The sequence below is a fragment of the Pleuronectes platessa genome, chromosome 6 (genome assembly GCF_947347685.1).
Source record: "Pleuronectes platessa chromosome 6, fPlePla1.1, whole genome shotgun sequence".
Lineage (NCBI taxonomy): Eukaryota > Metazoa > Chordata > Actinopteri > Pleuronectiformes > Pleuronectidae > Pleuronectes > Pleuronectes platessa.
In genome coordinates, this window is record NC_070631.1 from 20,860,606 (window position 1) to 20,886,363 (window position 25,758).

General features: G+C 41.8%; 3 protein-coding genes across 6 annotated transcripts; 2 read left to right on the top strand and 1 right to left on the bottom strand.

The window, feature by feature from the left end:
* Nucleotides 1–351: 351 nt before the first annotated feature.
* On the bottom strand, nucleotides 352–14,155 carry cdk11b (cyclin-dependent kinase 11B). Of its 3 annotated transcripts, none has more exons than XM_053425011.1 (21): nucleotides 14,094–14,110; nucleotides 13,383–13,495; nucleotides 13,123–13,253; nucleotides 12,580–12,719; nucleotides 12,261–12,388; nucleotides 12,010–12,154; nucleotides 11,653–11,789; nucleotides 11,241–11,366; nucleotides 11,005–11,103; nucleotides 10,588–10,719; nucleotides 10,408–10,485; nucleotides 9,902–10,125; nucleotides 9,698–9,788; nucleotides 9,487–9,608; nucleotides 9,290–9,395; nucleotides 9,028–9,149; nucleotides 4,605–4,712; nucleotides 4,204–4,320; nucleotides 3,608–3,756; nucleotides 1,328–1,517; nucleotides 352–873 (listed from the first exon to the last, which is right to left on the bottom strand). In XM_053425011.1, exons 3-21 carry the CDS (start codon nucleotides 13,237–13,239, stop codon nucleotides 781–783), a joined length of 2,424 nt encoding a protein of 807 aa, XP_053280986.1. In that variant the 5' UTR covers nucleotides 13,240–13,253; nucleotides 13,383–13,495; nucleotides 14,094–14,110; the 3' UTR covers nucleotides 352–780. The 3 variants fall into 3 exon arrangements, with proteins under 3 accessions (XP_053280986.1, XP_053280984.1, XP_053280985.1); XM_053425009.1 differs by having other exon boundaries at nucleotides 11,653–11,828; XM_053425010.1 differs by lacking the exon at nucleotides 13,383–13,495 and having other exon boundaries at nucleotides 11,653–11,828; nucleotides 14,094–14,155.
* Nucleotides 14,156–14,907: 752 nt separating this feature from the next.
* Nucleotides 14,908–16,172, top strand: smim1 (small integral membrane protein 1). 2 transcript variants are annotated; one of them, XM_053425792.1, is made up of 3 exons: nucleotides 14,908–15,108; nucleotides 15,488–15,666; nucleotides 15,911–16,172. In XM_053425792.1, the coding sequence occupies exons 2-3, from the start codon at nucleotides 15,563–15,565 to the stop codon at nucleotides 16,032–16,034; spliced, it is 228 nt and encodes a 75-aa protein (XP_053281767.1). In that variant the 5' UTR covers nucleotides 14,908–15,108; nucleotides 15,488–15,562; the 3' UTR covers nucleotides 16,035–16,172. The 2 variants fall into 2 exon arrangements, with proteins under 2 accessions (XP_053281767.1, XP_053281769.1); XM_053425794.1 differs by having other exon boundaries at nucleotides 15,503–15,666.
* Nucleotides 16,173–19,378: 3,206 nt separating this feature from the next.
* szrd1 (SUZ RNA binding domain containing 1) lies at nucleotides 19,379–25,196 on the top strand. Its single transcript, XM_053424340.1, has 4 exons — nucleotides 19,379–19,528; nucleotides 20,823–20,872; nucleotides 21,783–22,043; nucleotides 23,649–25,196. The coding sequence occupies exons 1-4, from the start codon at nucleotides 19,481–19,483 to the stop codon at nucleotides 23,758–23,760; spliced, it is 471 nt and encodes a 156-aa protein (XP_053280315.1). The 5' UTR covers nucleotides 19,379–19,480; the 3' UTR covers nucleotides 23,761–25,196.
* Nucleotides 25,197–25,758: the final 562 nt, after the last annotated feature.

Consider the following 25,758-nt stretch of genomic DNA (forward strand, 5'->3'; position numbering starts at 1 on the left):
AGCGCGCAGTCTTGCAGGCAACGAAACTGTGCTGTTTATTTTTCTTCGGCCCGAAATCAATGAATTTATTGGTTTAATACCGAAGCTGCAGAGCCATTTAAAAACAAAGGCAGAGCAAATTTTGGGCCTCCTTTCCCCTGAAAGAACAAAGTACTGAGACAAAGTGTGCAGTGCAAAGAATGACATCACTTTTGGACAGCGACTATTAAATTGGGTTCAAGGCTTCTTTTTCTTTTCTTTTCTTTTTAAAAGCTCGACATCCCTTGATTTTTTTTCCTCCCGTGGCAGTGTGCGGTTGTGTTTACATAGCTTGTAGAGAGTTTATAAATACGGGGAAAATGGCAGACCAAACAAAGTTTCAAGCTTTATTTCTAACAAAAACATCGTCCTGCTGTCATCAAGTGAGCTGACAGGCCCAAGTCAATTTTTAACATTATGCTGGAGGGAAAACACAGCCAATTCTGCATCATTATACAGTAGCTCAGGCAGCCAGGAAATGCCAGCCATTTATAAAATCAGCTCCTCTCTCATGAAGTATAAAATGGAAAATAAAAATAAAAGTCAAGCATGAGAGTTGAAGCTCTGACAGATTTATGACAGAGAAGTGGGTTAAAAGTGGAGGGGGAAATTCTAAATTTTTCGGGCCACCAGTCTTGCTGTGAGACAGTCCTGACTACTTGGTGAGAGTTGTAATGGATCAGACATTAATCCAAAAAGTCCCAGAACTCTTTGCTCCCCCTCTTCCTCAGTTCAACAGCCAGGTGTTGTGCAATCCTGGGCTCAGAATTTGAGGCTGAATCCGGGACCGACCGCTGACACGCCCTGGTTGCTGGTCGTCAGGTGAAAGCCTGTGTCTTTTAGATCATCGTCACCCTGAAGAGACAAAGTGGATACAAAGTTAACTTTCATCACATGTGTATTGTTCAACTGATAAATACAATACTGATTAACTTTGGATCACCGGAATAGACCCTAATTAGACATTTTGATTGTATTCCACTGTATGCACGAACAACTTTATCAGGAATATTGTTGTTATTCTTCCTTGGTTTTCAGTGTAAATTTATTGATAAGGCAAAAAATATCACCTGTTACTTCCACTGAAAAAATATCAGCATCATCAGGCTTTATAAAAACAAACTTCAGGGTGGGTAGGACCACTGCTGAAAACATTAAGATCTAAAGTGTGCTCATCATGGAAAACACAAGGAGGAAATACGCGGACACAAAGCAGAAGCCTGTAGGTCTGTAATCTATTTAACACAGGCGGCGTTCGGAAAGCCTGGTAGCTGTATGTAATGGAGAAAGTGGAGCCTAATGTCCTTACCAGTTGACTGTAGCCCAGGCCTCCCTCGGGTGGACGGGGACTGGTGCCTCTCTTCACCCTCTGCTGCTCGCTCTTGGCCGGCCAGGTGGGGAACATGGACGGTTCAATGGGCAGTGGCGACTCTCTGAAGTACTCGTGCTTCAGTGCCTCATCGGACACAATCCTCTTACTGGGGCAGTAAGTAAGGAATCTGGAAAACAGCAGGTGATCAGGTTGAGATTCTTATACACTTAAGAAACATTTCAGTAAAGAAATCACATGCCACCAGGAAGCTCAGACTGTCTGCACATCGTAGGTGGGCTCAAGCGTGGAGGTGATGTCTACCCGAGCCACAGGGCACATGGGGCCGATGCTGGCATTCGAAGGGGATAATCTTCCACTTGTGTCTGACTTATTGTTTGTTTTGAAATTCCAAGAATGTCTGCCTCTTCCTGCACCTGTGGGTTTGATCCTCCCCAGAGCCCTGCTGATTTTTATCTGAAGCATACAGACTTGTTTATACCTAAATAAGGCGATGAATCACTTAGAAGAAGGGAAAACAAGTTATATTCAGCATCTTTAGGCTCAGGATTAAAATCTAAATCTCTTTTCTATCAAATCTTATAAGAATTTGAAGAAGATCAGACAGGCTCAGGCAGAATACTCAATGCCTTGACCTTCAAACACTGCTACACAGAGGGGTGTGATATTCCAAACAGCTCTGTGATGTCTACCTGCCCACCTAAACCTCCAAGCGCCTTTTACACAGTTGTCTGAGGTTTTTCAAAGAGTAATTTTACGTGTTGACCTCCTGCAATGTGAATGTGTCCCTGAGTAAATGCTTCATGAGTCTTCTGACAGCTGGAAAGCGTTGGCCATGCGCCAAACTTCCACTGAACCATGATCCCTCTAGCAGCACAGTGGACATGTTGTTACCATCCTCTGCAGCTGTGAGGAGAAGCCAGCGGTACGGTTTTGTCATTTACAGGTGCAGGCAGAAAAGGCTCTGTGGGTGGGTTAAGATCTGAGAGAGGCAAATGTGGAGAAACGCGTCTCTGCTCTTTGGAGCTGTTAAACTATGCTGATCTCTGGAATGTGCAAGATAGAATTATATTTTCCCCATTAAATGTGAGCTTTCAAAAACATTTTCCTGTAGCGTGGAGCCTCACCATGGTGAGTGTGTATGTGTGTGCTTGTTGGAGAAACAGAACAGGAGGATGGAAAGGGACTGCTGCTATGGTATGCTGATAAATTACCAGTCCACTACAATTGTCATGTTTGAAGTCAACTTGCCAGAAATGCACTGACTGAATGAGAAGCTCTGGAAAGACTGAGAGAATGCGACAGAGTAGCACCACGCTCATCCAAGTAAGGCAACTTCCAGTGTAGGCATGATGCTGCTTGTTACTGATATTAGTGGGTGATATTTGCTTTTCACTAACCTGTGATCATATTAGATTCTAATAGACTGAAAATACTGCCATAAAATATTTTTTATATAATGCATACATGGCAATTTTTTTTTCTTTAATGATCATTGAAAGAGCAGACTCTTAACGCATTTAGAACCCTAAACTCCTTGAAATTTGTTTATTTAAACCAAAAGTCTATAAACTTGCAAGACCCCGCCCCTCTTCTTCCTCTACCTCAAACCAGTCTCCTAAGATGCTTTCAGACATGCCCTGAAACTCTGGAGATTCTCTCCACTTTCTCCTGAGGAGGATCATGTGTGAACGCAAATGTCAGAGTGAGAGCCTCCAGATGTTACTTCCCGGCTCTGCCTGCTGCACCTGACTGTTCCACCTCTCAACTTTATAATGCAGAGGATTTGTTTCTGATGTGATCGCGTCTGTGCAGAGAACCTCCCGCTATGTTGTGTGTGTGAAAGGCAAACTGCAGGTGAAGTCCAGACCCGATTCTCCAGACTTCACCCACAAACCATGTCTAAAAACGGTTTTATCTGAAACGCGGCATTAAAAACTTGTTTGCAGGCTAAGAGCGCTAATAAACAAACTACATTACTCATTATGCATTTTGCCTTTCCTACGAGTATTTCAACAAAAGATGCATTTCATTTGTCACAATTCTTAAAAACAATGACATTATGATGAGACGCGCGCATCATTCGTCATTCACAACCGTCTTAAAAAGATATACACACACATGTCTCATCTGGTCTTAGTCATTAGTTGCTGTCAATTGTTTTAAACACTGGCAGCAACTGCCACACAGCTGGAATACCATGCTGAGCCTCATTGTGGTGCTGTAAAGATGCAGTGCTGTGTGTCTTTAAGAACCTACTTGTTCATTAGGTCAAAGCCCTGGTCTGAGAGCAGTGCTCCAAATCGCTTTCGCAGGTTGTTGTAGGGATACTCTGTGAAAGTCATCTTCTTCACAGCGGGCAGCTCGTTGTAGCCGGGCCAGATCTTCTCACTCGGTGACCCCAAATCCTACAGGCAACACAAACGAGTCAGCAGAAAAACTATGAGTGCGAGGACACATGCATTTCAGATATTTCCATTTTGGGAGAGTAGTTCATCAACCACAGACATGTGGTAATCTACCAGTCCCAAGTACATTTCAATACGTTAATTCATCACCGGTGATGACTGTAAGATGACATAATCTCAGTGACATCAGTCCTCACACAGGGCTGTCACGCCTAATGCAGATCTACTGTAAACTATTCAGCTAACTCTGATGAGCTTCTTGGTTAAATAACTTCATCAGCTGCACTGACATTTACCAACAGCTCTACCATGTGGTGCAGTGCAGAACTGCAGGCTGGTATGCAGACATGGGACACACAAAAGTTCAACCGGCAGTTAACAGAAGAGCTACATATAATTTATGGTGAGGATTTAATTCATTTTATGATGGAAAATGACGACATTTACCTTAAAGATCTTGTTAATTTGGTCAATTTCAGATTTTCCAGGGAACAGAGGCTTCTGGGTCAGGAGCTCGCCAAATATGCAGCCCACTGACCACATGTCCACAGCTGTTGAGTACTCCTGCGGAGAGAAGAACAAACACAGTGGCAGTCCACAGAAACATAAAATCGACAGCCTTCCTGGCAGATTTCTATGTTTGAGATCGTGTAAAAGTGAATGTGCTCTGACAGGCTGCTGGACTTCTGTCACCTGGGTTTGTAAATGATACACCATAAAACTCACATGGTGTTTCTCAGTATTTGGCCTCTTGAAATCAAATGCTTAATGTCTCTAGCTTAAACCGATGCATAGGTATTTCCTCTGCTCCTGTGATGTGGGGAGGTAGTGTGAACTTGAATTCTCACCTTGGCTCCAAGCAGCAAATCTGGTGACCGGTACCACAGGGTCACCACTACAGGCGTGTACGGCTTCAGGGGGGAACCGTACTCCCGCGCCAAACCAAAGTCGCCAATCTACAGTAGAATACAGACGGAGGTAAAAAAGAATTTAAAACATTTTATGTTGAGTCGAGGATCAAGACCTCTGCTTTATTGATGTTCCTCTAGAGGGGTGGATTTTGTTAAAGGGATTCTTCACCGAAATATGTACTCATTATCTTCTTACCACTCTGCCGATGGAGGGGTGGGTGAAGGGTTTGAGTCCACAAAACACATTAGGATTCTCAGAGGCTAAAAACATAGAGTAAATGACCTTGTTTCGGATCGAATATGAATGTCGGGACTTGCGGACACTTTGATGACACCACATAAGCAGTATGGAGAAATGTTATGTTTTTTCTGTGATTTTATTAACTCTGAAGTGTAAGTCACCATTGACTTCAATTGTTTGGCATCCTGCTGCAAAAAGGTTAATTTCTGAGACTCCAGGAGTGCTTTGTGGACTCATATACTTCACTCACCCCTCCATCGGCATAGTAGTTAGTAGATGAGTGAATTTCATTTTTCGGTGAACTATCCCTGTAAGCCCTCAACATTTCATAGAAAATGAAATGACAGCGCCACACATGATACGTGTTGGATTTGAAAAGATGTATCATGGATTGTGATTTTAATTTGCTACTGTCATCTTCCATTAAATTCACACTGTCTGTATGAACCTAGTTTATTTATACATGGAGCCAGCCTGTTGGACATTTTGTAAGAAGTTCATGCTCTAATTGACTTTTAGTAATCATAGGCTGTTTGTGCACCTGGACAGCGGCGCGACTAGCTTGGAGGAAAGTTGTGCACCCTTGACAGACGAATTAAAGGAACCCTTTTTTTAAGGGAAAAACTTTTTCCCCCCATTACTTTTTTTCAAGGTAATATTTATTCAAACTATGATTCCCTTGCTGGACAGGGGGAAATGTCCTAACTACCCCAAAAATTCTATCTATATCTCTATTTAGTACTGTGGGATCCAATACTCAAACTGTAAATTTCATTTTCAGACTTACTTACTGCCCTTTCACAGCAATAAATAAACTAAAATATTAGGGCTGTGAAATGATTAAAATTTTTAATCAAATTAATCACAGGTTTCTATGGATTAATCATGATTAATCACATTACCGATTTTCTCGGAATATTTTTGTGAAAACAAGATTTATGACATTTAACTTTTCTTTTGTGCTGCAACTCAGCAGTTCTTCAGCAGTTATTTTTCCATATGGAACATTAATATAATCTTCATCCTAAACAATATTCGGGCTCCTTAGCCATTGTGTGGTTGAATAAAACTTTTTTTTTTTTAAATCAAACAGAAATTATTTGAGCTTCTTAGCCATAGGATGGTTGACATTTTTTATATTTTTTGTCACACAACCATTAACCACACCATGATACAATCTAATGCCTCTAAAGGCCCTCTTAGCTACTCGGTCTTTAGCCAGTTGGTGAGGCAAACTAACTTGTTCAAATTCTCTGACAGTAAAGCTGACCGCTTCTTTTGCACAATGTGTCCGGCGAGTGAGTCTGGTTTGGCGCATTCCACTTGAACGCCCCTCGCCGACCAACACATGCTTCGCGTTGCGGTGGTTAGGCGGGTATTGCTACGGTGAAACGATAACGTCTTCTCGCAGAGTGTGCATATCACCTTGGTTTTACTGAATGTTCGATCTTTGTTTTTTTGGAACACGATCTTCCCGTCCAGAAGGTCCTCAGGTTCATCAGAATTATCAGAGCTGCCAACTTTTCAAAAAACCTTGGAGTGAGATTTTTTCGGGGGTGACCAACATTTTGCCGCGCACACAGCCACACACGTTGGTGGCTCAAATATCAGGGAATTGTTGGAATTTGGCGTTGTATCCATGTTGTTCGCTGCATTCTGGTGGCCTTTGGGGCCCAAAGTCGTTGATAGGAGCGGCCGACTGGAGATGGACAACATTGGTTACATTCTGTGACGCAAAGACATAGCTGAAGGTCCACCCCCAGGAAATGTTGGTTTAAGTAGATGTTGTTTCCTGCATTCTAGTGGATTTTTGGGTGGTATGCTAAAGATGTGCAATACCTGAACTTCTTCTGATTCATGTTCCTCTGATCATGACTTGTAGGGCCTTCTAGCCTTGAGCTGAACATTCAACCAGAAAACTATTGTTGTGCCTCAATGACCACAATATAGCCTAATTAATAGACCTTTGTTTAAGATTTGACCAAGGTAGGTTGATTTGACATTTTGATTACAATGGTTTTTAACTAATTCTGAACTGAAACCTAACCTATATTTTAAATAATTGTATTCTTAAGAGCAGTTAATGATTTATGTTCGCCTCCCACCACACTTTCCATCAGACAAAAAAGTGCAACAAATAAAGTGCTTAAACAGTAGCCTTTTTAAGCAACACAATGGACCCTCTTCCCCAAAATAAAATTTGTCTGGAGCCGCAAAACATATTTGATAACAAAGCTAATAAAGTTTTATATAAAGTTATACTATACTAAACTATGGTTTGTTGCATTTATGAAATTATCGAACAACAATAAAGAAAACTGTTGACATTTGATTGATATTTTTACCTGTTACAACAAAGGAAAAACCAAACGCTTATGAAGAGAAGAAAATACACAGGCAAGTGTCGGCCTACTTTGAAATAAATTAAACACAGACCTTTGTAGGGTTATTTGAGTCCTCCCCGTATTTGTGGAAAATGTATGAAATAAGAAGTACCCTATTTTTAAATAAATAAAAACATATAGCTGCAGCCTAATAGCTTAAAAATATATATTTTAGTTGGCGAAATATTTAAACGAAAAGTGAGAGCAGGTCAGGCTGGAGGCGGACACAGAAACTGCAGCTCGGTAGAAACCAACTGCAGCTTCTGCTCTGATCAAGACGCTGAGCTCTGATCAGCTGAGACCAGAGAAACTCTGTGTTTTCACTGTTTCCACTGAGCAGCCGGTGAGTCAGTGACCAGCTCCTTCACGTGAAGGAGCTCTGGTCTTGTGTCTCTGAGCGAGTGCGCGGGGCGGGGGGCGGAGCCTCGGGACCGGTGCGCTATCTGGGGCACACACACACACACACACACACTCGCCCGCTCCTGGTACTTCATGATGGCCTGATACGATGATGTTTTAAAAAATGATCGTGACTTAGTCAACCACCAACATTTTCGTCTCGTCTCGTCAACAAGTTAAAATAGATTTAGTCATGCGCTTCACTTAAAAGATCCAGGTTTTTTTTGGCGTGAGAAATTGGATGTGTGGCGTGAGTGCGTGTGAAAACATGCAAAAGCGTGTGTCACACGGCGGAAGCGTGAGAGTTGGCAGCTCTGGAATTATCCATGTTGTTTGTTTGTTTGAATGGCAGCTGCCGTCTGACTGCATTAGAGCGGCAACTAGTGCAGAGGCGGCGGAATTGGAAGGTCCTTCTGCGCATGCGTTAAATGCGTTAAAAAAAAAAACGAATTAATCCTGTAATTTAATCATAACGCGTTAACGCGTTATTTTTCACAGCTCTATAAAATATGTGTTTGGATAGGATAGTCCAATTCGCTTTATGATCATGAACCTAAAATCATGTTGATGCTTTAGATTTTACGTGACAGCTGAATCCAAGAATGAAAAAAAGTTACTACTACAATAACAGATATTGGATAAACCAAAATTCCACATCAAACTTTAAGAACATTTAGGTCTTCTTTCTGAAGTGGAAAAGGAAAAAGGTAACATGTGATATCAAGAGGGATTAGCACAGCACTTGTGCATCCAAAGCACTAGAGCATATAAGTAGAGGTGTTTTATCTGCAACCCTAGATCTACTCAAGGTTTCCTGATGAAATTATTCTACAGTTAGTATACAGTAGGTGTAAAGTACATGTCTTATACATTTTAATTTGTCGTCTATTAATTGCAACAGTGAGGATTAAGAAATGTAACTATAATGTCTAAACTCAAGGTAGTTGAACTTATTGATGCTTTACACAGTATATTAATCTGTAATGTTTACTGTATTCCAAGGCAATCAGCAGTCTGCCTGATCTCACACCATTTCCTACTTGAAATTTGAAGTCTAATCAAACGTGGAGGAGGGGTCATATGATTCTAAGTTGATAACCTAACTATCCCAGACAACTGTGAGAAAGACTAAAACCAATGATGTAAACTTGAACCAAAAGAAATTGGCAGTGAATGTAAAACTACTTCACTTTAAATTACATAATTTCAGGATTAGATTTTGCTGCAGACCCTTTAGATGCTCTCTAGGATCTCAGGAAAGGTATATGTTGACAAGTTAACAGCTAAAGGAGATTTAATTAAACCAAATCAATGGGATCCACAGTCCCAAACATACCTTGAGGATTCCCTTGTGGCTCAGCAGCAGATTTGACGTCTTCAGGTCACGGTGCAGAATCCAGTTGTCGTGGAGATGTCGGACACCTCGAAGCAGCTGAATCATCAGAGTCTTTACTTCACCTTAAAAAAAAAGGGTCATGATTTAAAATAACTTTTTTGAGATGCAAGAGAGACCTTCACTGATAAAGGACACATCTACATCTGCAAGTGAGAACATAGTTCTATCAAATGGACCACAGCTCAATCTTGTCTAAAATCACCTGGTAGGAAGGGCTGCTTCATGGTTTCCATCAGACTCTTCAGGTCATGTTCTACATAGTTCATCACGATGTAGATCTTGTCCATATTGCTTCCAACAACTATTTCCTAGTGTAGGGAAAGAGCAGGTACGATTATTTTCTTGAACACCATCAATAAAAGCATTGGGTTCTATATAAGCATTTCTAAGTCTTCTCACCCTCACGGTGACGATGTTTGGATGTTGAGCTTTTAGAATGGTATTGATTTCTCTTAAAGAGGTTATGGGGAAGCCCTCCTTCTCCTTCTCCATCTTCAACCGTTTCAGGGCTACAATCTCATCTGCAAACATTAGACCGCATTTACTATCTCTTCAAACACCAAGACTGATAATCGTTAATGCAAATCTATCTGGTCAGTTCTTCTCATACCAGTCTTTTTGTCCTTGGCTCTGTACACTACACCATAGGTCCCCTCCTCTATTCGGTTAAGACACTGGAACTCCTCAACACTGCGACAACCCTGAACACAAACAAACCAACAATATGACTGACGGAAGACTTCTACATACAATCACTTGTATTAGGGGACTACATACACATGGGGGATGTAGTTTGTGCTAATGTGGTGCTGACCTGTAAAGCAGGCAGATACTTTGGCAGCTCCTTCTTCAGCTCCACAGGAGAAATTGGGGGAGAGTCTGGGATGTAATTCTCTTCAGGAGTGGGGGAGCGTGAGTGGGTCTGAGACGTAGGAGTGGGGTCACCGTCACCTGCTTCATCCTCATCCTCCTCATCATCATCATCCTGCATGTCTTCTCCACTTTCCTCGGAGTCGTGGTCGAAACGGGACTCAGGCACTGCAACGTGAAGGATTAAGCTAGTTAGTTTTTTTCCCCACTTATATACTGAAAGCAACTAATCACAATTCAAAATGTACGTGTGACTGTAAAATTCAATTGGAAAAAAAGTCTTATATTTTTCCCTGTTGTAATCCAAAAATATTTTGGGCTTTCTAGTGTAAACCTCAGATTTAAAAGACCTGTCAACATGTCTTTCCCACAGAAGACATTGGGCAAATTACAGAAAGTTGTGGACATCGCTGTTTCAGCCACAGAATCATTTCCCAGCTTCAAACCCACCTGCAGGGATGGGATTTCCATTTTCCCTCTCCACTTCACTCAAGTCTTCCTCCGACTGCTCGTCCTCACTCACATCCTCTGAAAAGGAGGAAGATGCTGTGTTAAACCTGAGAGGCAGCAAAACTGAACTTGTCAAAGTAACAGAAGTCATAATAGTGGAGCAGTTTAAAAATGTTCTACCTGCACTCTGCTCAGACCTTTCCGAGCATGTGACTGACTCTCCTTCCTCGCCCTCTTCTTCTGCACCCTCACTCTGGCTGCTGGACTCCTCTTCATCTTCGTCATCCTCTTCATCAGAGCCTGATCCTGACGCTAAACAACAATGAGATGATTGGAGCACAACCGTATTAAATAATCTGAAGAAATGTAACTGTAAATTTGCCATGTCATTATGATATTGGTTCTGTTGGTTATTTATCGACACCTTCTTGTACAGTTAAAAATGTTGCTCCCATCACATTTTGCATTCTAAAGAAGTAGCCATGTCACTACAGATATTGAACATTAACTACTGTGAGATTGCTGTAGTAGTAAAATTGGTCTTTGCATGTGCTGTCATTTGTTTGCTGTAGAAGTGTAGATTAGATGGTCCGTTACCTATGGAGGAATCTGCAGTGCTGGTTCTCCTTTCACTGTCACTGATGTCCTGAAGGTCTGCAAGCAGGTCTTTGATATCCGGCTTCTCATCCTTCGATGCTGCAGAGAAAACCTAGTGTCAGCTATGCTGAAATATGATTTCACACTAGCAAACAATTGAAAGGGTACATTTACAGCCAAGAAATATGAGGAAATAGAGGGTTTCTTAACAGACTGAGATATAACGGTAAACTCACCTGCACTCGTCCGTGGTTCGCTGTGTTCAGATCTGTTTTGGGGAAGGCGGGTAGGACTGCGGCTGCGGTGAATTAGTTTTGTCTTATCATCATAGTCATCGGGGAGCATCCTGTGGTGAGACGGCACTGTGGAAAAGAAAGTCTCTATTATTCACTGCTGTAGACAACACCTTGGAGTCCATGTGTTTGGTGTTCGGTAAACTGACTGAATGCTCTAGGTTGTGCTTAAATGAACTTTTCATCATTTTGGGAAATATGCCAATTTGATTTCTTTCCCTGGGCATATTATTATATAATAAAATCAATGTGATGAGTGTGTGTATTAGCTACAGAGTGGGACAGCTAGCTTGGCTCTATGCAAAGTTGAAAAAAGCCCCTGTTGTCCAGCACGTGTCCGGGTTCGCTCACTGACCTTCTCGTCGACCCCCTCTTTCTTTGCGTCGCTCCTCTGCCCTCCTCTCTCGATCCTTGAGCTCTCGTTGCTCTTTCTGCTGTTCTCGCAGCTTTCTATCCCGTTCACGCTGGCGCTCCTGCTGCTCCAGGCGGTCCCTGTGGTCCAAAAAAAACCCAGGAGATTCCACTCGAGGTCTGTTCAGATAACCAAAGGTCCAGTTTTGTCATTGTTTGCTGTAATTTTTGTTTGGGTTGATAAAGTTTGACACAATTAGTTCATGGTCGTGAAATTGCTCTGGTGGCTTCACAGCTATAGTCAGTGATTGACATATAGACCCATGTGAATTTGTGGTTCCTCTCTGAGGTCAACACTCACCTCTCTCTGCGAGAATGAGCTCTGGCCTGTTCCCTTCGTTTCTGCCTCTCCCAGTCTCGCCGGGCTTTGTCCTCCTCCCACTGACGCTTCCTGCGCTCACTCTCTCGCTCTTTTTCTTTGTCTTTCGGTCGGACATGTTTAACTACTGTAGAAGCAAAAATCATGAGTCGAAAAACACCCACCGAACAACTCCAAAATGTCTTTCATTCAGCTTCAAAACAATGTGTTTTTATTAAAACCATATCTCATACCTCCTTCCTCAGAGTGACTGCGGTGACGTCTCTTATCTTTTCTCTTTTCCTCCTTTCTGTGGTGAGATTTGTCTTTCCTCGCTATCTGCTGTGGAGGCTTGATAGCTAATGAGTCATCTTCCTCTCCTCTGCAAATAAATGAAATACTGTGAGACTCTGACAAGCTTCTATATCATTACCAAAGGATGACAAAACATTAAATGATTACGCTAAATTATCACATGTATACTTGCCTACACCATAAAAATACAATTTCCTGACATTTTATTCAACAACAACTAGTTTAATCATGTTAAGTTTTCAAAAAAATGTCCAGCACCTGTCCTCTGTTGAGTCTTCCCGTGTATACGGGGAATTACGAATTGTTATTTCCATTCTTTGATCCTGTAGTTCTCCTTCCTCCGGAGTGTCTCGTTTGGATTCCCGATCATCCGCCTGTGGAACAAGGCTCTGTGTGGACTGTGCGAAAACCAAAAGAGCACAAGTTCAGGCTGCAGCTACAGATAATTATTAAATATATCCTTAGATAACGATTATGTTGCAAAAGCTTAGTTAATTATCCAATAGAGTATTTATAATCATTTTTATTAAAACTCATCACATTGCCCTGTAACATTACACTACAACAATAATAATCCGTATGTGATTTATGTATGTATGTCAGTGATGTGTTTAAGTGTACAAGCTACTGGGTGATCTGAATATTCCACGGGATTAATAAAGTATCCATCTATATAATAAGTTACAGCTTATAATAAGTTACAGCTTATAATAAGTTACAGCTATGATAAAAGATCATTTTCAACATTGCCTCAACGTGTAGGTGTCATATGGGTGTTAGATTGACTTTGAATTACTTTACATTTTTCTGGCGCTTGGGGTCTGCTTTCTCTTCTAATTCTCTTCTACGTTTCTTCTCAAGTAGGATTTCGTCAAGAGTTTTAACTTTCCAGGTCTCCTTTTCGTCCCCCATCAGCATCCACTCTGCACCGCCTGGTCCACATCAAATACACACAAACACAACACAAGTTTTCTTTACATGTGGTCTCAGCTCAGTTACATGTGAATAGTCAATAAAGAAATGTGGTAATAACAGATCGAGGACAGAGAAGAAGCATCTACCTGTCAGTCATTGCTATGTTTGTCTTTTCACCTGGTGTACTCGGATCGTTTGACTAACTAGATCAACTGTTTATATTCCATTTCACTCTGTTAGTCGTGCATGTTCCAATCACCTTTACGGACCAAAGATCATTTCAGATTCACACGACGCAGACAACCAGTCCAGACGACAGCCAAACGATTTATTAAAACTTCACTTCGACTCACATATTTATGTCTTATTTATATCACAGTTTCACCAATGCATTGTTGCACCGACAACGAAATGGGGCTCGAAGCTCACGACGTGATTCTGGCGGCTATTTGTGTTTATCTGCAGTGCAGCAAAACACTACAGCGCGCGTTAGCTGACAGGCTAATCAACAAGACATGTAGAGGCTGCTAACGTTATACATCTGTTTACATTTACGTGATGGCTCAGTTTAAACCAGCACATGAAGCAAAATGGTCGGTAGTTAATTTTAAACCCGCTGTGTGTTGTGAAGTTCAGCCCGATGCTAACACATTAGCTAACGAGCGGCTAAAGCTAGCACGGGGTACAGTTGCTAAACAGCTCCCGCAGCTAACTAGACGGGTTTAAAAAGAATCATTAGAGTAGCGGTTTGGGGAGTGAGCTACAGAACATATATCCGTTTCCGTAAGTCTCATCAAAAGCCCAGATACAGTAAAAGGTGAAGTTATCCACGGCGCATTGAAAACGGTTCAACAAACCTGAAGTATGCGCAGCGGTATTATGGCACACACCGGAAGTATTTAAGCGATGGTAACGTTTAGAAAACTTCCGGTGTGAAACAACGACGTCCTATAATGTGATATAATATAATTTTATTACCAAATATGTTATATCATATAACATATGTTATATGATATAATATAATATATTTGTGTTTTTCCCATTTGAACCAAAATTGTTATTTTATGTTCAAGAGCATTGCTAATTTAAATTGAAGTATTTTGATTTGGCAGGAGACATTTGATCTGCTGTGAACACTTCTGATTACTTCTTAACTACCATGTGTAACCAACGCTGTTTCCATGGTGATGTGGGATAATGATGCCGCAGAGTTACACAGGATATTTTTTCTGTCATTCTTAATATCTTTTATTTAGTTCATAATTTTTTGCCACGTGTTTTGTGAAGTCCTTTGAAACCTTTTTTAGATAAGTGCTATACAAAAAAAAGTTATATGTAAAAAAATGCTATATTATATTATGTATAGCAACTCTCAAGGCCCTAAGCCCTGGAGGAAGCCTCCTACTCCCCTAACACTGGTGGACAAGTTAATATGTAAACTGCAACAGTATGTTTGATGTTTATCACAGTCATTATTTTGTCCTGATAGTTAAAAGTTAAAAAAAAGAGACAGTTTGTCGCTTCATATTCTCTGCAGGACATTTAAACATATAATAGTGCAGAGGAAGAAGAACTGTGAAATGTATGAAATTGCTTTACACTCCACTATCTGCACAGGATGTGATGAAACTGGAGACTAACCACTGATTGAGTTTCTCTTTATCACTGAGTAGGAGTCATATAAGCCGGTGGAAGTCAACAGTTGGAAAACTACCAATGAATTTATGACAGAGTGACCTTAGTAAACACATGTACTAAGGCCAAGGTCTCTTACCGAGCAGGAGGAATGTCTCTCACCGTCTCAGTGTAAGTCGTGGGTTTAAAGAGCTGGAGACCAGAGCTTTATAGTGGTGTTGACTGGTTCTGACTGAGGTGAGTACAAACTGAGTTTATTTTCATGTGGGGACATGAACTGAACTCTTATTTGAGTGGGAATCATCAAATTGCTGCCTTTTGAATCTGATAATTTCAGTGACATGGTCTGATTAAACAATGTAAATACTGACTGACATGATTTTCTCTAAATATTTTAAATATAAGGGTAATAAACACATGTGATAGAGCTTCTAATACAATATGATGTATATAAAGGAGATGATTAATACACTTGTAAAAGATGTAATATGTTGCCTTTACTTTGTAAAATTACCTAATATTTTAATTAAATATTCGGCCTAAAAAACACTTTATTTTCCACAGAGTTGTCAATGTTTTGTTGCACACAATTCACTCGTCATTCTCACTGTGTCAGAGTTCATGTGTCCAGGCTGAGCAGTGAAGCAGTGAGTGAACAGTGATTCCAGCATTAACCAGCAAGAGAGGCAGGATGTCCAACCTGTACTCCAACGGAGCCGGCAGCGTGCAGTATGATCGCTGGAACGAGGACAACGTCAACATGAATGTGGAGGCATCACAGTCCACTGGGATGAGGTGAAACATGAGGACGTCTGACATGAAGATCCAAAAGTTTCTGTATTGGGGAGAATATTCTGATGCCATTGAGGAACAAATATATACAGTTATAGGAAGATGTATGTGAGATAAATCAGATACTGCATGCCTGGGACATGTCAGGACTTAACTGGCTGGGCGGGGTTCTGGAAAACTTTTATAGTCAAACTTTAGTCAGAAAAGTTACTCTTTGACTCTTCCTCCACTTCTCTTACACTCACAGGATCTACAACAGAGTGTGTGTCGGCAGCACTGGGGTAGCAGTGAAGACAGCAGGAGCTCTGGCTGCACTGGTGTCCATCTACATCATAGGATATGTGACAGGGTACTACATCCATAGGTGCTGATGGTGGAGCTCAGCAAGGAGAGAAAAGCACTCGAACGATGTAGACTAACGATGACGATAAGGCATCTTTCGTCAGAAGAGCACTCAATCCGAGTGTGTTCAAAAATCTGTGATCATTTCATTCTTATTGGTAATACACAAACTCAAGCTTCCCTTGGAACTCTTCAAATTAAATCTTCATCAGTTCAGTCTTTCACTATCCTCATGTAATTTTTTAAATACAGTTAAAGTAATGTAAACATTATTTTTGTAATAATGTCTATTCTGAAAATAAGTTTATTAATTAAGCTGCAGTGGTGCAACCATGAATCCACGAACTGTCAAATGGATTTTCAAAATCAAAAAAAACAAATTGGGTCTTTCTGGTTTTGTGTCATAATTGAATTGCATTCAGAGGATGTGTTGTATTATCTGTTTCACAAAGAGTCAGTGCAGTGACAGCAGCAGTGATGGCGGAGGAGAATCTGAGCTGATCTTTACCCTAACTGACGTCAGCCCACTGCAGCTTTAAGGATCTTTTCTGTCATATTTCTTTGGTCATACTGAAGGGGCCACCTGCTGCAAGAGCAACACTGATTCTATTATATGTGGCTGTACGACTTCTCATTTGCTTCCTCACATTATGTCACTCTTTAATTTATTTTATTCCCTTCCAAATGATATCCCTCTGGTAAGGCGGACTTTTTCTTGTGCAGCGATAGAGCAGCAGTTTCCCTCTCTCAGAGAAACCTCTTCATCCACTGATAACTGGTGGAAGGATGTAGCTGTTGGCCGAATGTCATAGATTACCCTGGTTTACGGACTTGGAGTAATTCCCTAGTTATTTATTAACTCATGGATGTCAGTTCAGTTTTCTGAGGCTCTCAATCCAGGTCATTAAAAGTTCATCAATCTACTTCTCCAAACTCTCTTTTTATTGCGTCAGACAAATCCTCTGCTGCTCATAAAGTGATACCAACACGTCTGATTGATGAAACTGATTTGTTCTGCAATGAAAGCTCAAGTTTGGATTTCAAATAAATCTACTACTTTTCTTTGATGCCTTTTATTTTTCCACAGCAGAGACTGATCTATATTTGCCGCTAAGGGTGTCCACTGACATTCTGGACAAATGGAGCTGGATCTTCAGAGTTTGTTCTCTACCTTCTGGCCTTAATGTGAGTCATTATACAACTTATTACAAAGAAAACTTTAAAGGATAATTCAAATGTTCTATGTAATGGACCTATGACCTGTGAGGAGGATTTCCTGTCTCTGTGCACCCTGAAAGTAGAACTGTGTCCTATAAAATCAGCTGCATACACTTCCATTCAAACTTAAAATTAACATTCATTCTCTGCGGAAGAATCCAAGTATTTATATTTTTGTCATAAGTAGAAAAGGGCAGCTACACCCCAGATATTTCCCGAGCTGAGTCCTGATTCTTTACCACAGTGCCACAGTAATACAATAGTATTCTTATAATCGCCTTAACTTGCTAACGTATATATCCTTCGATGGGTCACTGGGGAGTGGCTGCCATTCCCAGCTGATATTGGGTGAGACACAGGGTACACCACTGACACAAAGAGACACACAATCACACATTAACACCTATGGTCCATTTAGTGTCCCAAATAATCCAACCCCAAACTGCATGTCCTTGGACCGTAGGAGGATGTGGCCCTTGTTTTATGTAAAATAGGGAAATCATACAATAAATACAAGTGTTATTAACTCTACTGGCAATGTGCCTATAGGCAAATTATATATTAATTGTAGAAATAGTCTTTCTAGCAGTCACTGAACATCTAACAGACGTGGTGTTTTCATGTACGTTATTTTGTACAGGTTAAGGTCTATTCCAGGATGGCAGAGGAACGGGAGCGGAGGTGAAGCTTACTATAATCAGTGTCCATGTCTTCTTTAAAGACCAGCTCACTGATCTGTACAGTGTAACCAGCATTAAATGATGAAACAGATTCATCTCTGAAATGATTATCACTTAGGTCTTTGAGTACATTTTGATATCATTCAGCATCAGCTCCTGTGTCTGGTTTTAGTTTATTTCTCAAGTTTTTAAAAGATAAAATAATCTATATCCGTAGAAAAAATAATCTATATTGATATTTGCAACATACGTGAAGGGAAAATATAACAACCTAAATATTCAGAAACATAGATGAACATTTCATTTTCCATCCCAAAAGGAGAAGTTAGTTTCAACAGGTTTGTCTTGTTCTAACCTTATTCTTTACCACCCTGGATCTGCCCCGTACATCTAAATTTACCCATACTGCATCCTTCCATCAAGTTACATGAAATCTGTTCTTGTGCAATCTTGCTCCAAAACACAATCAAATCTGAATGAGAGGGTTTAATTTAAAAGCACACATAATTACAGTAGTAATAAAGTCTGAAGGAGCTATACTGTGCTGCCCTCATGTGTCCAAACAGAAAAAGTATTTCCTCAAAAGAGCTAACACAGAAACTGCTTGAGACAACATACGGCAGTGATGCTCCAGAAGCTGCCATCAGGTCACTGATATGGTGGTTACGGTACAAAGAGAGAGAACGTGCAGACCCATAATGCGCAACACAGGCACATGTGTTGTTTGAAGAGCTTCTGTATGCCCATTCAGACATTTCTCCACTGATGTAAAACTGAGAAGAAAGTTAAGAAATAAATAATTTCCTGACCTGATCTTAATATTGTCATCCTGAAAATGACTTAAAAGATAATAATCCATAAAGCTCAACCCAAGCTAAGATGAATAAGTTCTCAGTACTAAAAACTACAATAGCACTAGTGTCGAAATAGCTCCGCCAAGGAACAGCAGTCTCCCCCTTGGATCAATTGAGCTGCAGTTCTCACACTCACAGAAAACAGTTCCCTAATCATGCCTGTTTTCTTTTCAAGATCAAAACACACCCACAAATGACTGATATGCACTTTGTCTATAAAGCTGAGCCCTAACCCCAAACCAAAATATGCCTATAAAAGAAAAAATACATGAACTATATAAAGTAAACACCAATAATAATCAAATATTGAAAACAAATCACGATAATTAACTCAAACTAATAAATATCTCCCAAATCTGCTCTGCCCAGTTAAGGTAAAATGTTAGTGACACATTACTTTTGCAAAGTTTTTTCTTCATTCTTCTCATTTGAACATTCTATTATAATTATTTGTGTCGTGATGTTTGGTCAAAATAAATCCCCTTTTTGCTGTGTTGCAGATCACTCCGCTGATTCCGTGACGTGCACGCGAGGTCCCTCCGTGATCAGCTGAATGGATAGGAGGAGGGGGGGAAATCCGTCAGTGTGACGTCACGGGCCGCAGACAGCCGGGGGGCGGGTCGCTGCGAGCAGTAGCAGCCCAGGAGGAGTGAGGGGGACTCGGGAGGAGTCAGGGGCGAGCGGCCGCCTCTTCCACCACAGCGTGTCTGAGCAAAATGAAACATGGATGAGGAGGTCGCAGAAAGTTGGGAGGAAGCTGCGGCCAGTCGGGTAAATACCGAAGCGCTCCGTGCAGCTCCACCGCGAAGCTGCCGATCGCGTTGTTGTCCACTTTGTTTCCGCTCTGGTGCTTCCAGAAGTTCTCATTACGTTTATTTTCCGCGTTCACGACTCCCACGGGCCAACAATGTGGCTAATGCTAATGCTAGCGCTGCGAAACTTGGCGAGCTAACGTCAAGTAGCTGCCGAGCGAGACGGGTCTAACACAAGCAAGCCGCGGGACGATTGTTATTTCTCCCTGACTTCACATGGGGTGGCGTTGATGTGCCCGTTTAATGGCTGAGCAACACGCACGAGCTGAGCCAAGTGAAGTTAGCGTCTGGCTAGTGGAGATGCTAAGGCGTCAGCTAATGCTAGGCTAACTGTGGAGTACAGGGCTAACATGGAAAAACGTTCAATTGGATATTGATTTTGTAACCTCCCAACACAGGATCACCCACTACAGCCTCATTCAGTTGTGAGAACATTAATATGTAGAACTGTTATTTGAAGAAAATGTCAACTGGAACACTGTTTCCTAGAAATCCGACCAAGCGGCTGACGACGACTCTTCGCCCCGTGGATCACTTTGAGATGTCCACATTTTGTGAGGAAGATGAGTAACTTCACAGGATCGTTAGCCCTCACTTATCAGATTTGAACATGGACCCTGACTCAACCTGCTCAAATATAGAAACGCTAGCAGGCGGGATGTCGGCGTGCTGAACTAACTTGTTGGCTTCCTGTTAGGTTACAAGGCCATGTAGTTGGTGGACCACATGATCGGCCCTGTTAACAACTCGTACCCGGGCAGCGAGGTAGTTCTCTGGCCACACAGGCGAGCGGTTACCCCCTCCCAGGTTACATTCCTTTAGGCACTAGCAGTCTTGGCGGTGGTCTGGCAGACCATCACCAGCTCACGACGTCAAACAACGTGGCCATGAGAAGAAGTGAACGTCATCAGCTAGTTCCCCCCCCCCCCCCCCCCCCCCATCGAGGTCCAGATCACTAATCTGTGACTTTGGTAGGTTAGTGGCAAACGTGAATAAAAAGCAGCCTCAGCGAGCCCCTTCTTAGAAATTTTCAGTGTCAACATCTGCAGGCTAATGTTGGCTAGCTGAGCGGGTCTCTCCTGACTTGGCAGCTCCCCGACACATGTATAAATAGCCCGTAACTGAATCCTGCTCTTCCAGCCGCTCAACTACTTGCCTAATACCTGCAGAACTTTTCTTCGCATCCACACTCAACGTGAGCCGGTTGTTTGTTTCCACGAATACATGTCTGAGTAATATTCTCACTCCCACAGGAAATGGAAAAACGGTTAGAAGAGAAGCTAAGGATCAGCCAGACAGAAAGGTAAACCTAAAGTTGTAATGCCTTTTTAAAGGTTTATTTGAAAACTACTGTGTTACTTATGATTGGTTTATTTCTCAAGTTTTTAAACGATGTGTAGATGGATAGATAATCCGCATCGTCACACAAAATCATATAACTCCACTCTCCCTGTAGTGTCCATCCAGCCACTTCATCGCTGTAGTCTCTGTGTCTTATGTCCATCATAAAGCTTTCCATTCATCTTGTACCTCTCATAAAAGACGTCTTTGTACGTCTTAACAAACTGGGGTTTCCTCTGTTTGATTTCTTCCCTCGGCCCATTCCATAAAATGTTTCTTACTTGTCTTTAGAAGTACCTACCCGACCACAAGACTTTTTACAAACTACTATGAGCCACTCTTCAGTTCACTATGCATGTGATCTCTGAGGAACTAATAATGCACTGGTTCATTCATATTGCTGGTACTGACTTTATTAGGTAGATAGGATATTAGTCTGACTAGTTTGATGGATGTTGCAGTCTCCAGTTACTTTCATGCATTCCCAGTTTTAGCCTCACAGTAATTCCTGTCCTCATAACTTAAAATGTACACAAAAAAGTTCCATGCAGAGTAAAATGCAGCTTTTTCATCAATGAAAACACTGTTTAATGATTCTGTATTGATACTGTACCTTTAGCTGAGGTGTTTGTATCAGGAGGGTTATAAATTGGATTGTTGCATCCCCATTCTTCATAAACATATTTGTCTCAATTGTTAAACTAAGCTTACTTGAAGAACACATACTAACTATTCCTTTACCACATGTTATATTGATGAGCAAGAAAATACAGAATCACTCCTGTGTGTTGGGGTTTCTTTCACATGTCTTTTGGTCATGTATGTATCTTCTAAGCTGCTGACTTAATGATATGATCTTGTCCTCCCTCCAGGGAGTCCAGTAACAATTCTCCGCTAAAGACAACCATGATGATACAGGACGACTCTCCGCCAGCGGGGCCCCCACCTCAGATACGCATTTTGAAGCGGCCGACAAACAACGGGGCACTGGGATCCCCCTCGAATCAGAACAGACCTACACAGCAGGTCAAGTCTCTGGCTCAGCGAGAAGCGGAGTACGCAGAGGCAAGGAAGAGAATCCTGGGCAGCGCCTGCCCAGAGGAGACAACTCAAGACAAGCCCAACACTGACAGGTAACATTCCACAAATATTGACAGGCTGAGAACTGAGAACTTGCTAGGTGGCAGTTGTAAACACCTGTGGTTGTTAAGTATACAATTATTATAAAAATAGCTGTTTCCTAAGTGAAAAAACTGTATGTAAACACCTATGGGCTTAAATAACGCCAAAATATGTTAACAACCAGAGGTGTCAAGTAACGAAGTACAAATACTTCGTTACCTTACTTAAGTAGAAATTTTGGGTATCTATACTTTACGCGAGTATTTATTTTTCAGTCGACTTTTTACTTCTACTCCTTACATTTTAAAAATAGCCTCGTTACTCCTATTTGGCTTGTTTTCATTCCGGTTTGTCATCGTTCAAAAACACACACTTTTTGTGTGAGACAGTAAACCCCCCTCCTCCCTCCGGAGGAGAGTTTGAGTTGGGTGGCTGCCGCAGACCGAGGCCGCCACATATGCGCACCAGAGGGTTCCGAAAAGGAGGAGAGCAAAGCCAGAGCTGCGTGCGGCACCGTCCTCGCAGCATCAGCCATCCTCCCGCCTCCGCTGACGCGCCTCGCTGTCAGGTCCGTCGGCCATCGGAGCAGGCCGGCAAAGGCGCACAGAGGTGGGGGGGGTGAAAGAACGGAGAAGGAGGCACTGCACGGTAGTGGACAGGGCTCAGACGAAGTGGAGGAGACAGAAAAATAGAAGTAGCGGGGGGGTAGGTGGGAGATCAGTCGCGTGCCACACCAACACAACCCCGGCCTCGGGAGACACACGCTGGCCCTTGACTATCCTCTAGATAGTCAAGTTTGATCGTCTTCTCGGCGCTCCGCCAGGGCCGTTACCGACTCCGGCGGAGCCGATCCGAGGACCTCACTAAACCATCCGATCGGTAGTAGCGACGGGCGGTGTGTACAAAGGGCAGGGCCTCAGCAGCCTGTGAAAGACTGTTTAGTGTTGCAGGGCTCATCTTCAGGCCAGGTAGAGCATGCATAGGCTCAAATAACTTTGAGAACCTGCTGCTTTTGCGGCTGAACAAAGCCTATCGGTAGTGTTGTTGTACATACAGGAATTAGTCCAAAGGTCTCTTGCAATAAAGGTTATTGATAACATTACACTGAAGTTTGACTTTTTGCACGATTACACTACTTATTGGCAACTAGTTATCATGTCTTACGCTCCATGAAACGCATGTTAATGCTCAGTAGTACAAATATGGTACTTTAATGTATTTACATTAAAAAATTCCCCTTACATTACTTTTACTTTTATACTTTAAGTAGTTCTGAAACCAGTACTTTTACACTTTTACTTAAGTAAAAAGCTTGAGTTGATACTTCAACTTCTACAGAAGTATTTTTTAACCCTAGTATCTATACTTCTACTTGAGTAATGAATGGGAATAATTTTGACACCTCTGTTAACAACACATGCTAACATTCAGCTAAAATTCTTTAAAATGTGTCTAAATGCAGTTCTGAAGCTAACTGTCCTAAAACCAAGATGGAGCTCCATAACTAATGAGAGACTGCAGGGATCCTTTAATTCGTGAGACCTTTCTCTCTGGCTGCTGGCATTTGGAAAAGCCTGCTGTCTCTAATTAACTCCTGTTTCCTCTCTTTCTGACAGGCCAGGACGCAATAACTCTACAATGCCTTTAGAGGACACCCGATCAACCAATCACACTGTCCGACAGCCAGCCGGTCCAGACGGCACCCATGGCTTCCGACAGCACAGATAAGTGGGCCGCAGCCATCGAGAGGAGAAGAATCAGGGGCCTCCTGCGAGCAAAGACACATTTTATTCTTAAACTTCCTTCAGTTCTATGATATCAGAGGAGCAGTGAATTACAGAGGAGCACTGCTGCTCCACTCCTCCCACCAGCAGTCGTGTGGAACTGCCAGGGAGCGAGGAACTCCAGGAGGAAGTCAAACATGCTCTTTTCTCTCTCTCCCAATCCCCTATTTGACACTGTGATTATGGACACCTTCTGGACTCACTGTGATGATCCCTTTAAGAGACGCCTCTCACCTCCATCTCGCTCCTCCTTCAGTGCCCGGCGGCTCCTTCTCAGGATGCCTGCAAGGCAGAAGCAAAGACTTTACAGGAGACGTGATGGGCCATAGCAAAATGAGATGAGCTGGTACTTGTGCAGCAGCTTCTCCCCAGCAATAATACCACACACCCCATCTCAAACTATTAGTGTTTTTAGTTTTTCAGATGTTGGTTCGTTATTTTTTTTAGAGTCTTTTTAAGGATGACCAAGTGCAGATTTAAGTATTTAATTATTATTCACCACAAAAACAGCAATTATGAAGATTTTGGGATAATAAACAGCAGTAGCTGCAGTTCGTATTGAATAGACAGCATTCAAAGTTTCACAATTTGTGTTAAAATGGTGTAAAATGCCACATATAGGTTTTTACACAGTTTGAACACAGACCCCAGGGCTGCAACTTGTGGTGTCAGATCTCCCACAGTGAACTCCCCCCTAATGCTGAGTATTTAATTGCTACCTATTCAGTAACTGAGCTGTTAGCATTACCAGTGCACCCCTTATGTGTATATTGCCATTTGTTTTAAAAAACACTGAGGGTAAGGGTGTCTAGTTGTATGTCTGACATGTTATGTTTACGGTGTTTGTTTTTTAATTAAGCTTTACAGCTGTCTTCTTTTGACTGTCACTTCATTATTTCTATTTAAAAGTAAAAGCAACAAAAAAAAAGATTGTGGATGTAGGTCCATTTTTAAGTAGCTTTTCTGCCCTTTTGTATGAGATTGCAGCAATGTCAGCAGTATTTTAATCAAAATGAACCAAAAGCCCATTTAAAACTCAACCTGTACATGCTCCAGGTAAATCGGATGTCATTATTTGAAGGTGTTGTTGGCAGCAAGTCAAGGGAGGTTCAGGCGGGGGAAATGAACTCACTGCTGTACTTCAATGGCCGATTCGTCGCGTCTGAACCTTGTCGTCGGCACGCCCGTCCTTCACTGACGTACAGCATGTAGGAACTCAGGTGCAAGTGATTGAGACTGAATGAATGAAATGAACGAAGATTGTATTTTTCCAGCAGGTTTGATTGCGCAAAAAGCAAATGTCCATATTTGAGTTTGGGTCGGCACTTTGTTGGAAGAAGTGCTTGTGAACTGGAAACAATGTTCACGTCCCAAGATGAATGTTTTATTTTTGTCTGAAGTGTTGGCATCTTGGTCACAACATGAAACGGTAACACTCACTTTGCTCTCGTGTTCAGCACCTGATGGTCCACTCCTCAAATGTAGACACAGCTGGATGTGAACCAGAGAAGTAGCAGTTGGCTCACTCTCCGCTGTGCCCCGATTGACATGACAAGGTTTTACACATTTACTTGTTCAAATGGAGAGATCTCTATAAAGCCATATTCAACGATGCACATCATCATTAGGAAAGTAATAAGAATGGTTGAATTCAGCGTGTGCCTCCTGTATCATGTCTTTACTTTGCAGTTGTTTTTTTTATTAGGGTAGTAGAAAGTGAATATATTTGAGGGAGAATTCACGATCCTGTTCAAGAGATTTTTAGTTGAGGAAGTCTAGCAGGAGACCGACTTAGAACACAAACTGCCTGTAAATACTGATTTAATAAAATGATTTGCCAAAAAAAAATATCTGCTGCATGTTGTGATGCTTGCTCTTTAAAGGAGTTTCCTTTCTGTAGTTAAAAGTAGTTGTAGTTAATATAGTGAATCCATGCCTGGTG